The following is a 13,160-nucleotide window of genomic DNA, read 5'->3' on the forward strand; positions in this document are numbered from 1 at the left end:
CCAGTTTTCCTGGAATTTGCTCTGTAGACTTGGCTGTCCTCAAACTCAGATCCACCTCCCTCTGCCTTCCAGTGCTAGGATTAAAGGCGTGTACCACCAGGCTTCACCGTGGTTCAGTGTGAAGTACTCCCAGTGTTCACTTTAAGTGCCTTGCTGGACTTTCTGATTGTTGGCCGAGGCTGTACCCCTGGTTGACACCCCCATTTCCACTAGGCTCTGCTGACTGACAGTCTCTCAGCCTTTAAGAATTTCACATGTTGAGACTCCACTGAAAGTCATGTGCTTATCTCTGCACCTGGTTTTCTCTCACCTGCTCATCGCAGGACAACCCAGATGGCGCCATCCTGGACATTGTAAGCCTGGCTGCAGTAAACTTGGTACTGGTTCTTCCGTAGTCAGATCCCATTTCCTTTACATAAACCCCCAGCAGTAGGAATTCTGGGTCACATGGTAGTTGGTGTTAGTTCTGGGAGTCTTTCTACTGTTTCCTGCAGTAGCTGTTCTGATTTACATCTGGCTGCTTGGCTGCACTCCTCTCCGGCTGGTGAGTGAGCGGGCATGGCTGGCTTTTCGTAAGCCTGCTGACCATCTGCATGCGTTGTGAGAAGCTTTCTTACTTGTTCTCTTCTTCCTTCTGGGTAGCCTGACTTGCTCACTGCTTCCTTTGCAGAAGGCAGCCCCTCTGTATCTGCAGCCGACAGGGAGCCGAGCCACAGCCTCCTCCCGCCACGTGCTGCTCTGCGCTGCTTTCTGAAAACAGAGCAGCTTCCCTGAATACCCAGCGCCCCCCAACCCAAACCAAATCAGACACCTGCTTCCCCGAAATAAACAGGCTCCTTTGTTATAAGCCTCACACTGTATGTTTGCCACCTAGTGGTTGCTGCGTGCAAGGGCCAGCAGGATCAATGGCACTTCATTTTCCCCTCCTGACAGGAGCAATTCTGGCAGTCCACGTCCTCCTGTCTGGACTGTTGTCTGGTTCTGGACAACTGGGTCAGTTCATTCAATAGGGAAGCTGGTATCTCCTGAGCAAGTCAGTCCCACAGTAACCTCTCCAAGAGCTAATGAGCCAACAGAAACACAGGTGTATACAGTTCTTTTTAATAAAAGTTTACAAAATGCAGTGCTGCCTGCTTGTGTATGCCCCTGGGGTAAAACCCTTGTCTCAACAGACGACCAAGGCTGGCGGCTCCTGCAGCTGTGTCCCAGGACACCCAGTGGGTGCACCCTCCCTCCCTTCTACTCAGGAAAGGTTGTCCTTGTCCCCAAGGCTGCTGGGTGAGGGCAGGATCCAACACAGAGAGAGGTGTAACACCCCAGGGGAGAGCACTGGGGCAGGGCGGGGCAGGCCCGGCCAGTTAGCTCCTGCAAGTGATCAGTAGCTATCCTCTGACTTCTGAACTCATGGATCCAACTGTGAGCCGTGTAGGGATCCACAGGCACCTGGTACCAGCCTCCAGTGTCCCCAAAAACTCTGAGGAGACTGGCTCTGTCCAAGGACATTCCTTCTGTGCACCCTATCAGATCTGAGCACACGTGTTATACGGTAGTTTGACAGAGGTCCTAGGAAACTAACATGGAACTGGGACACAGTGTCACAGATTTCTCAAGTTCTAGTACCAAAGCAAACCAGTAAGAAAAATGTAAAATATCTCATAAAGGTACAAAGTACTCCTGTTTTTAGCAGACATCATTATTAAAGAATGCCATTTTCAGGTTGCGTGGAGTGAAGATCTTTTTCTGTGGAATGGTGATGTAGCGCCTGTTCCCTTGGAGCGGTGTCTTCAGAAACAGACTGTAGGTAATCAGGCTGCCCTGTCTGCCGCCGGACGTCCCTGAGAGCTGAGAGGAAAGGGGGCATTAGGTACAAGGGTTTGACACTAGAGAAACCTGGAGAGCACACGGCAAGCCCCTCAGCCTTCTCCTTGGTTTCCTTGTGCACTTCACCCAGAGAATCCTCCAGGTAGAGAGGGCTGAGGACAGAGGGCACAAGAGTCTTCCAGCTGCCCCTGGGGGATTTTACTAGTTTCCACCCTCAGAGCTGCCGCTGCGGCACTGCCCCAAGTACTATGGTGAAGGATGAGTATTCTAAACATCAGGTTGCTCAAAGATAACTGCAGCCTTCCGTCAGAGGTTTCATCCTTCTACAAGGCTGACGGACAGTCTTCTGGGCCTCTGGCATCGTGCCCTGTTAGTTCATAACAATGCCTTTTCTTGAGTGCCACAGAACCCACAATCTGGCCCCATAAGCTCAGCCAAGGTTGCAGTCCACCTCAGCGGGTGGTACTACACTCCCCTGATAGGCCCACCTCATGGGGGCATCACACTCTCCTGATAGGTAGCTTTCCACACAGACCTTTGGGACTGTACCCAACCCCATCCCCTTCCCTCAACACCTCAAAGCAGATCCTCCAGCCTCTGCCTCACCACTCTCTCCTGGGCACACACAGAGCCCTTCCTCAAATGCCTGGTGAGTGAGCATTAGATTCAGGTCCAGACAGGCCTGCTCTCCCTCCCTGGAAGGAGCGAGGCCCCTTTCCTTTTCACACCTCTATCCCTGCTGGGCCCTCTGTGATCATTTCATGGGCTGGCTGCAGGAGGACCCCCTCAGTCTGAGAGAAGAGCTGCTCCTCAGACCCTGTAGATGCCCTGCCAGCCTCTACCCAACTCAGTGACGGCACGCTGGCCCTCGCCTCCCATCCCTCTGTGCTCGGGCGATCTCAGTTGACAGTTCTGGTCCGTAACGCACCGCACCGGGGAATGGGGTCTCTGACTGCGCTCACCTTGGTCTGAATCAGGGCTTTGCAGTGGTGTAGGTGGAACCCATGGACTGCCAGAAGCTCTTCAGGTTTTCTAAAGTCAGGATCTTCCAGAGCATGACCCTGGTTCTCAGAAAGACTCTAAGGAGAGAAACCTGTTACAGCACCACCACTTTCATTTTAAAAGAGCAGTAACCAAGCCGGGCAGTGGTGGCGCACGCCTTTAATCCCAGCACTTGGGAGGCAGAGGCAGGTGGATTTCTGAGTTCGAGGCCAGCCTGGTCTACAAAGTGAGTTCCAGGACAGCCAGGGCTATACAGAGAAACTCTTGTCTTCAAAAACCAAAACCCAAAAAAACAAAAACCAAAAATGAATGCCCTGGGTCCCCCCGCCCCGGGGTCAGGCCCACTGCCCCCCTCCCAACCTTGCCTGCTTAACACCAGCTGGCTCATGAACCCCAGAACTGGGGTGCTCCTCAGCCTTCCAGCTGTGGCTTGAATGTCTCTAAGAACGGAGGCGATGTAAACTGAACCCCTAAGTCCATATGTTAACTGCATTTAGAGGGAAGCTTTGGGACGGAATTAGGCTTAGAGGAGGTTATCAGAGCGCTGCTGTGGTGGTGGCTTTATGAACATGGTGAGGAGAGCTGGCATGCCTGCTGGGTCTCACCTCAGGCTGCCCAGCCATGTTGTGGGGGTGTTATAAAGTAGCCACCGCCGACACAATGACACAATGTCCTCACAGCCGCCTCACCTCCAGGAAGCCTGCAGCTGTCCCTCTGGAGCCTGCTACCCACGAACCCTGTTCCCCAGCCTGATGGTTCAGTTTTTCCTGCATCACAAGACCAGGCTGACCTCCCAGGTAGGGTGTAGGTGGGCAGGGGCTTGGGGAGTGGTCTTCCTGCCTCCCCCTCCTCACTCACTTCCTGACTAGCCTAGCGGCCTTGGGCTGATAAGGTAACCAGTCCACACTGTCTCCCTCACCAGGGCCGGGCTGCCTCCTTCTTGTCTCTTTTAAGTTTCCCTATTTAAAGCTTTGCATAATACTTAAGAACAAGAAGACTTTTGCCACCTGACCTCTTCTGGCAGATAGCCTCGCTCTGAGGTGGAACGGCTCTGGAGACTCAGGAGCTTGGCCTGTGCACGCTCACCCTTCACTAACCACTGTCTCCTGCTGTCCTCGGGACACTTCCTGAGCCTTTCTCTCCTGCTGCTTTGACCCCCACCTAAGGGACCTCTCAGGCAGACGCCAAGCCAACCCACCACATTGCTTCAGGTGTCTCAGACGTGCTCGATCCCACACATGCCACATACACAGAACCTGCCCTCCTCCGCCACCCTGGCCCTACACACACCGCCTGTCAGCAGACACCCGCCTCCTGCCCACCCTTCTCCACCCTTCTCCACCGGAGAGGCCTACCACCCACAGGGCAGCACTTCCAGCCCTCCTTCCACTAACCCCGCCCACGTGCACCCAGTCTCCTCCCTCATGCCTGTTGGTGTATACTCCTGTGGATCCCTGTATGCCACCCAAGGGAGTCAGGACACCCCACCACGGTCTCGCTGTGTCCCAGGCACATTCTGAGACGTGAGTGATACCAAGAGCTAGTGAAAGATGGCCTTCCCAATGCTGAGAGCACTCAGGGGCTCTACCACAGAGTCTCTGTTCGACACCACCCCACCCTGTCCCAAGTGTGTCATGCTAGTGTGGCTGGCACAGAGCAGTCTCTACCTCTCTGTGGCCATTTCTTTTCTTTTCTTTTCTCTCTTTCTTTCTTTTCTTTTCTTTTTTTTTTCCTTTCTTTTTTTTTTTTTTTTTTTTTTTTGGTTTTTTCGAGACAGGGTTTCTCTGTGTAGCCCTGGCTGTCTTGGAACTCACTCTGTAGACCAGGCTGGCCTCGAACTCAGAAATCCACCTGCCTCTGCCTCCCAAGTGCTGGGATTAAAGGCACACACCACCACCTCCTGGCATCTGTGGCCATTTCTTAAATAGGAAAAGATACCCACAGGCTTCCATGCTGGGGGCTAGTGGTCAGCTGACGGCTTTTCAGAAGTGACCGGATCCTGCGGGCTCCATATTCACGCATGGTATTCATGGTATTAATCCACCAATGGGTTCATAATCCAACAGCATTATTGAGAAGCGAAGGGAGTTTCAGGAGTAATTCTGGTTGAGGAAGTGCTGAGTGGGTGGGAGGTGTGTTCTTGAGGGCTATAGCTTGCCTTAGACTGCTATAGTAACTGCTGCCTGTTACTGTTTCTCTGCCTTCTCTCCACTCTGACATTTTCTTTCCATGATGCCCTTCATCTCACCACAGGCCTGGAAACATGGGTCCAGCCAGCCACAGACTGAAGTTGTTAGGAGCCAACAGAAATCATTTTTCCCCTCCAATTATTTTGCCTTGGGCATGAGCCTGGTTGCCACCCGACCCAAGCCTCCTTACCTTCTGAGCAGCATCTAGGCCAAGGACAGGAAGGAGGTTCTCCCGACAGTGAGATTCACTCCAGACACACCTCGAAGCAGACACAGCATCGGTGTTCTGAAGGGCTCTCCAGAGTTTCCTAGACTCGGAACTGGGAGAAAGATGCAGTCATGATAGGATGCTCAAAAGTCTTCTCGAAGGATCCCTGAAGCCCAGCCTAGCCCTCCTCTCTCGTTAACCCCACCCTCACTATCAACGCCCTCCCCTCTGTGCGCATGCGCCCTGCCTACATCCTCGGAGAAGCCCTGAGGCCAGGCTCACTGGTGTTATTCAAGCAAGTGCCACAGCCGTACCAGTCACGGATTAGATGCTCACAAACCAGGATGCATGCTCAGGGCAAGCAATGAAGAAACAAAGGAACGGGAATCGTGGCCCCGGAGTACCATGTGCCGCGATATGTATGCCAAACGCTGGGTTATCTCCTTTTCCCAAGCATTCAAGTGTTTCTTATAAGAGCGTCTCCCCCTCAAGTACTACCCATCCTCCCGTCCCAGTGTGTGTCTAGCCATGCCTGCCTGACACCTGGGCCACCCTGGACCTCTGACGAACTTTGTCAGTGGCACAGCCACCAGTAGCCTGGCTGGGGCTGTCCAAGAACAGGCTCTCCCGATAGCCTATGCGTTCCAGGAGCACCAGACAGCTGGGCACTGTTGGTGAGAGCCTTCGGGCCCCTGTGGGGGTCTTCTGGGCAGGTTCTGGGTCAGCCCTGCATGCTGGTCAAAACAGATATGACAAGAGCCCAGAGTGTGACAAGGTTCTGGAAATGCCCAGGCCTGCTCAGGTGTGCAGACCCTGAAGTGCACCAGTCAGCTTTCCCTGGGCCTCGGGTGACGGAGCCTTCTCGCCCTGCCTTCTCTTCACTCAGTGCCTCAAGACAATTTCCCTTTTGTTGTGCCCTCAACACTGTTACTGTCAGGCGAGAGCACACCCCTGCCACAGCACAGCCATGTGTGACTTTCTCCAGAGGCACACGCAAGATAACCCTGGAGGTCAGCGGCTGCTCCTCAGGTGGTTCCTGTGACTGCAGCTGAGGGCCATGGGGTGTCAGGGACCACAGAGCCCAGTCGCTAGCAGCAGCCCCAAGAGGCCACACCAGGGCCACAACTGGAGTTGTCCACCTGTGCTACCAGGCCCTCTGGAATTCTGTGGCTCACAGGTAGCCATGGGGACATTGTACCCTCTAGGTACAACCAAAAGGCTTTGTGAAACCACATTAGCACACCAAAAAACAAAGCCACAGTGCCAGCGCTCGGTTCTAAGCTCATTACCACAGTTTGGGCACAGACGCAGCTTCTTCATTGCTTATTTCTAAGAATTTGTCCAAGGAACAAACGTCTTCGGTTGCCTGCTCCACAGGGACTTCCTGAAACGCAAGCCTAAAAGCCTTTTCATAGCTGAGGATGGACTGGAAAGGAAGCACATCCCAACGTTAGGAGCAACACACACACACACACACACACACACACACACACACACACGTTAGGGCCCCTTGTTCCAGATCCTCGACTTTAACATAAATGTATTTTGACCCTGGTTGCAAGCTCAGTTGGTTGGTGTGGCTGTCCGGATGAGGCTGCCACTTTACAATCTCCAGAATAAGTGAAAACACAGTGGAAGCCTCAGTGCGCACCTAAGTCTGTGTCGGGGACTTGTGGGGAACACTGTCCCTGTCCCTGTTCCCCATGTGAGGGGGCGGGGAAGTCTGTTGAAGGATTGTGGGAACACACTTCGTGGTGGAAGGTTGTGAGTCAGGTGGGGTGGGGTGGACAGTCAATCAGGTGGTGGCAGAAAGGGGAGCTGGCAGGCGTTTGGGTGTCACCAGTGCCCTGCGCTGCCGCTCACCTGGGTGCACTTCCCCCCACACTCATCCAGTGTTTTCTGTAAATTTCCCACTGTGCACAGGTGTTTCCTAACACTTCCACCAAGGTGGAGGAAGGGCTCGCTTCAGAACACACGTTGATGTGTGTAGAGGTGAGGCTGCCTACAGGAGGAGTGGCCCTCACAGCAGGTCTCTGCAACAGGGGAACCCAGTCCCCGCCCCCACCTCTTTCTTTCTAAGCATACTTATCCTCATCTGTGTTTGGAGTGAGCCACTGGGGAGAAGAATAGCTCAGAGGCAGTCAAGGAGACAAAGGTGTGTCAGCTCTGAGGGCTGTGTGGGACCCTGTGAGTCCCCTGACCAAGCCCTCCATGCCGCGTTCTCCCCACGCCTTTTTTGGCTTGTTTGTTTTTCAAGAAGGTTCCTCTGTGTGGCCCTGGCTGTCCTGGAACTTACTCTGTAGACCAGGCTGGCCTCGAACCCGCAGGTCCTCCTGCCTATACCTCCTGAGTGCTGGGACTAAAAGTGGGTGGTGCCCGACTTCCTTGTCCTCCCCTTAAGCAAAGGACAGCCAGCCACACAGCAAAAGACAAACGAGCTGAGAAGAGACGACTCCAAGGATAGCCAAACCCCCGCATCCCCAGTGCACAGAGGCCTGAGCAAAGTCTGACGGCTATACAAAATACTTCCCACTCAACCGCGGAAATACCTCTGAAGATGGGCCAGCAGCAGTTCCTGTCACCCAGGGTCCACGCTGCTGCACCTGGCAAGAACCGCCCTCTTTGGGGACTGAAGGGGTTCTCAGCGGCTGACATTCCGCGGCTCTTCCCAGTTCAAAAGACTGAGAAAACTGCTCAGACTTAGCTGAAGACTCCCGGAAGCCTTCGAACTCTCCCCACCCGCCGCCGAGCTCCCCTAGGGGTGGACGGCCGGTGGGAAGACCCTCATCCAGCCTGGAGCTGTTAGCTGCGTTCGCGTCCGGCAGAATCACGGGACCGTCAGAGCAGATGCTCCTCGGTTCCAAACCATCACCACTCTGTCCTCTCGCTGTCCGGTGGAGGGGCCCCTCTCCAAGTTCCTCCGCGAGGTCACTCACTGACTCCCTCCCCACCTCCCGCCCGCCTTGCATCTTGGTGTAGCCAGGCCAGCCGACCCGAAGGAAAGCTGCTCAGAAAACATGCAGCTGCCGAGCTCCTGGAGTTGCCCACGGCTTCCTGGGAGTGTTCACGTGCCTCCGTGGAGTCGACCCCTCCTGGCACGCGCGGGTGACTAGTCCGGCACGGGGGCGTGTCCTAGGACCAAGCGAGAGAGGCGGAGGAGGGCTTGTGGGCAGACATGGGTCCTGGTGGATGAGCTGCAGATCCCGGTCTGCTGAGGCCGGAGGCTGAGGGCAGGGAGCTCGGGGATCGCGTCCCAGACGGGATCTCGCGGGCCCCGGGACCAGGTCCCAGGCGCAGATGGAGAGGGTCCAGGGCTCCCAGAGGCCCGCAAGGCGCGCACCCACCTTCGCCGCCGCGATGCGCCTACCGGCGCCCGGCAGGGAGATACCTACAGCCAGCTTAGCCGGCAACCAGCGCCGCGCGTTGCCCGGCAACGATGCGCGCCAGCAGGCTTCCGGCGTGCTTCCACTGTCGTCAGCACGGCACCGTGTGGCGTGGCCAACGGCGCCCCGCCCATGCCCATCTTCTCGGGACTACCACTTGCTACCGAGGGGAGGATGCTGGGTGCAGGGCAGTGGGACCCAGCCTGCTATCCTGACCGGTTTTTCTGCCTCCCCCGCCCTACAAATGTCGGTGGGAGCGGCTCTCTTTTTATTATGACGCCCAGTGCCTGTGTGTCCGATGTGTCTCTTGCAGTAGCATACCTGGCCCCTCATCCCACCACACCCCTGGCACTGGTTCCTTGCTCGCTCTCCTATTAGATGCCTTCTCAAGACTAGAAGCTATGGGGAAAAGTCTGTCTAGCTGGTTTAGCCCAGTTCCAGATCACATTCCCTTGTGCAAGAATGAGCGTCTACTACCTGCAGAGTAGGAGAGCCGCTGTCCAGCCTCATGTGCTCACAGTCTGGGCCTGGTCGCCAGCCGGTCCCAAGGCAGAGGAGGGTCAGTCTTGGTCATAGACAGGCAGCATCTCACAGGCTCCTGCAGGGCCTGATGAATTAGACTTGCCCCTCTCCCAGCCCCCGTCCACAGAAATCCTTGGCCCTTTTCCATCTGTCTCCATTCTGAGCTTTGTGAAATCAGCCTTCAGCCTGTCACATCTCTACCTGAGTCGCCCTGGACTAGCAGCCATTAACAATCTCACCTGGGGAAGAGGTGGGTCGGGCCTGCATCTAAACCCAACTTCAGCCCCTTCCTGTGTAGTCAGATTCCCCCTGGACTAGGTAGGCCATGCTCTGTCCTTCGCGCGAATTACTCGGTCCCTCATCCCCTGCCTCCTCAGAAGACCTACTGGAAAATTTGATTTAAAAGTGACAAGATGAGATCATTCTCTGCATCTTGGACCACAGCCTTCCCCATTCCCCTGGGCAGACGAGCCTGGCACTGGTCTCTGAGCCCTGCAGGCAGAGAGCTCAGGCCCATGGCTTGGCACAGCTATTCCCAGCATTCCCAGTGGCCCAGTAGGATGGTACAGACACTGTGTGTACAGACACTGGCTTGTTTGCCTCAGTGACACAGCAGGTCCCGCTCTCTGTCCGTTCCTGATGTTCCAGTTCCCCTCACCTACTGCCCGTGCTGACTTTGATGTCTGGGAAGCTGGAAGGACAGGAAGACTGAGGCCAGGGCTCACAGTGGGACACGCAGTGGGAAAGGACTGGGGTTGCAGTGGTCTTCCCACCCTTAGTGTTTCCCCAAGTCTGGGCTCAGGTTGGGGTGATCTGTGCAACCAGTGATCTGAACAATGGTCTCCAAAGATGTCCATGTTATAGTCTCCAGAAGCCATGAATATGGGACCTAAAAAGATGGATGGGTCTTCTGTGTGAAACTAAAGAGGCAAGAGAAAGCTGGGTGTGGTGGCACAGGCCCGGCACACCAGCACTGGAAAAGCTGAGGCAGGAGGATCAGATGTTAGAAGCCAGCCTAAGCTAGCAGTGAGTCTGAGACAAGTGAGTCTGGGCTAAATGGGGAGACCCTGTAAGGATGGAGGGAGGAAAAGAGAGATGAGTGGAGAGAGGTGTGTGAAAACCTGAGCAGGGTCCCAAGGCCCAGAGCAGCAACTGTGCCAGTGCCCATAGGCAGAGCGAGTGCATGTCATTTTAGCCCAGTCCATTAGTGATATTTTTCGTAGCAAACATGGCAAACCTTTAGACCGGGGTGACCCCTGGGGTGCCTACTGAAGAGTTACTGCCCTGAGGAATGGGCAGAGGCAATTCTAACGTCAGTGCCTAGTGGTGACTGAAGGAGGGGTCAGACAGCCCAGGTAGATGGGCAAAGAAGGCAATGGCTCTACTTGGATCTGTTAGAGCAAGGTGGGCTGGGTAGAGGGCCTAAAGCCAAGGTGTGAGCAGATGGACTCTGATTGGCCAGGAAGGGATAGAGCCAGTGTGCCAGGAGAAAGAGCCCTGTCAGCCATCCAATCCCTCCCTTGTCCCTCCCTCTCTACCCCCTAGTTCTTCTGCCCTAGGGTGGTGCTGCTTTGCCCAAAGCCTACAGTCAACCTGGTGGCTCCCAGGTCACCTGACAGTAAGGGCTGGTTGAACAGGCTATCCCAGAAACCACTGGGATCTTCCAGTGAGGTGGGAGGGGCCACATCCCTGCCTCTGTGCCTGTGGTTTCTGGACAGTAGGGACAGCTCAGAGCTGCCCAAGTGCCAGGTCAGCCTGCTTAACCTACTGCTTTAGGGGTAGCAGGGCACCCCAATATGCCCCACCAACTCCCTATTTCCTAAGCCCGCTGTGTTCTGAGCTATATGGACACAGATATGGGGAGGACCTGGGGGTCGTGCCCAGACCAGACAGGTACTCAGCATTGGGGGTAAAGCAGTTAGAGGCAGGGCCCCTGTGGTCAGAGAACTGGGGGAGCTCTGGGCAAGGGCCTCCCACTGACTTATGACAGCCCTCAGCCCGTGGACCTGCAGACTTGGGACCTGCAGGCGAGCAAAGGGCTGAAGTAGGCAGGGGGCTTGTGGGAAGAGTGGTCACAGATGCCACCACCTTCTGCATGCCCGCGGGCTAGGGCGGGGCAGGACCATGATGATAGCAAAACTATTTTTGCCACATTGCTGCAGCTGCTGCAGGATCCATCAATCATTGATGCCCCGGGCATTGCTTTCTGGGAGAGGCAGTGGAGCATTGGGTCTGGCAGGTGGGTGGGGGCAGAAAGTGGGGTAGCCATGACCGTATCTGGCCCTACCCCTTCTGTACCTCCAGTCCCCGGGACCCAGCTTCGGTGGTGGGGGAGATCATGGGTGTTACAGTGCCGCACGGACGGCACCCCTGAGCTGATGTTTGGAAGGGGGTGAGAAGCCTTTGTATGCTGGCGGTGGCAGCTGGGTAGACTTTGCTCCGGGAACCTTCCCCAGCAGGGCGTCTGTCTCCAGAGGAGAACATGGGGAGGAGGCTGGAGCTGGTGCCGGGAACTCCTGGCAGTACATTGCTCTGCAGCAGAAGATGGCCAGGCTTTAGAGTGGGGGAAGGGACAGGAGATGGAACAAAGCGAATTCCCCACCACACACATCTTCTCCCCGCCCCGTTCCTGTTCACTGTGACCCTAGGGCTAGGCTCACAGCACACTCCCATTCAACTTCTGAATTCTGCGAGGCTAACTGGGTCCTGGGGGCAAAGGCTGACTAGTACCTGGTCCACCCAGATAGGTGCAGCCTGGCCTCTGGGACAAGATCTTTCAAAGGCACAGTGAGGCCTGGAAGCACTGCTCAAGAGAGAGCAGGTGCCCCTCTGCATTCTGTTGTCCATATCTGTGTGATGAACCTGAGTGTGTGCCCAGGAGTGTGTGAGCCTGTCTGTGTACACTGGGACAGACCTGAGTATGCACACAGGAGCGTGTGAGCCTGTCTCTGTACACCAGGACAGACCTGAGTGTGTGCACAGGAGTGTGTGAGCCTGTCTGTGTACACTAGGACAGACTTGAGTGTGTGAGCCTGTCTGTGTACACTGGGACAGACCTGAGTGTGCGCACAGGAGTGTGTGAGCCTGTCAGTGTATACTAGGACAGACCTGAGTGTGCGCACAGGAGTGTGTGAGCCTGTCAGTGTATACTAGGACAGACTTGAGTGTGCACACAGGAGTGTGTGAGCCTGTCTGTGTACACTGGGACAGACTTGAGTGTGTGCACAGGAGTGTGTGAGCCTGTCTGTGTACACTAGGACAGACTTGAGTGTGCACACAGGAGTGTGTGAGCCTGTCTGTGTACACTAGGACAGACCTGAGTGTGTGCACACAGGAGTGTGTGAGCCTGTCTGTGTACACTGGGACAGACCTGAGTGTGTGCACAGGAGTGTGTGAGCCTGTCTGTGTACACTGGGACAGACATGAGTGTGTGCACAGGAGTGTGTGAGCCTGTCTGTGTACACCGGGACAGACCTGAGTGTGTGCACAGGAGTGTGTGAGCCTGTCTGTGTACACCGGGACAGACCTGAGTGTGTGCACACAGGAGTGTGTGAGCCTGTCTGTGTACACTGGGACAGACATGAGTGTGTGCACAGGAGTGTGTGAGCCTGTCTGTGTACACCGGGACAGACCTGAGTGTGTGCACAGGAGTGTGTGAGCCTGTCTGTGTACACCGGGACAGACCTGAGTGTGTGCACAGGAGTGTGTGAGCCTATCTGTGTACACTAGGACAGACCTGAGTGTGTGTGCAGGAGTGTGTGACCCTGTCTGTGTACACTGGGACAGACCTGAGTGTGTGCACAGGAGTGTGTGACCCTGTCTGTGTACACTGGGACAGACTGAGTGTGCACACAGGAGTGTGTAAGCCTGTCTGTGTACACTGGGACAGACCTGAGTGTTTACACAGGAGTGTGTGAGCCTGTCTGTGTACACTAGGACAGACGGAGTGTGCACACAGGAGTGTGTAAGCCTGTCTGTGTACACTGGGACAGACCTAAGTGTTTACACAGGAGTGTGTGAGCCTGTCTGTGTACA

The 13,160-nt window shown here is 55.4% G+C and overlaps 1 protein-coding gene across 1 annotated transcript; it reads right to left on the reverse strand.

Moving 5' to 3' along the window:
• Nucleotides 1–1,672: 1,672 nt before the first annotated feature.
• On the reverse strand, nucleotides 1,673–8,666 carry Clba1 (clathrin binding box of aftiphilin containing 1). Its single transcript, XM_052184910.1, has 5 exons — nucleotides 7,770–8,666; nucleotides 6,510–6,646; nucleotides 5,203–5,332; nucleotides 2,784–2,900; nucleotides 1,673–1,842 (listed from the first exon to the last, which is right to left on the reverse strand). Exons 1-5 carry the CDS (start codon nucleotides 8,187–8,189, stop codon nucleotides 1,681–1,683), a joined length of 966 nt encoding a protein of 321 aa, XP_052040870.1. The 5' UTR covers nucleotides 8,190–8,666; the 3' UTR covers nucleotides 1,673–1,680.
• Nucleotides 8,667–13,160: the final 4,494 nt, after the last annotated feature.

This window comes from Apodemus sylvaticus, chromosome 6 (assembly GCF_947179515.1).
Source record: "Apodemus sylvaticus chromosome 6, mApoSyl1.1, whole genome shotgun sequence".
Taxonomy (NCBI): domain Eukaryota; kingdom Metazoa; phylum Chordata; class Mammalia; order Rodentia; family Muridae; genus Apodemus; species Apodemus sylvaticus.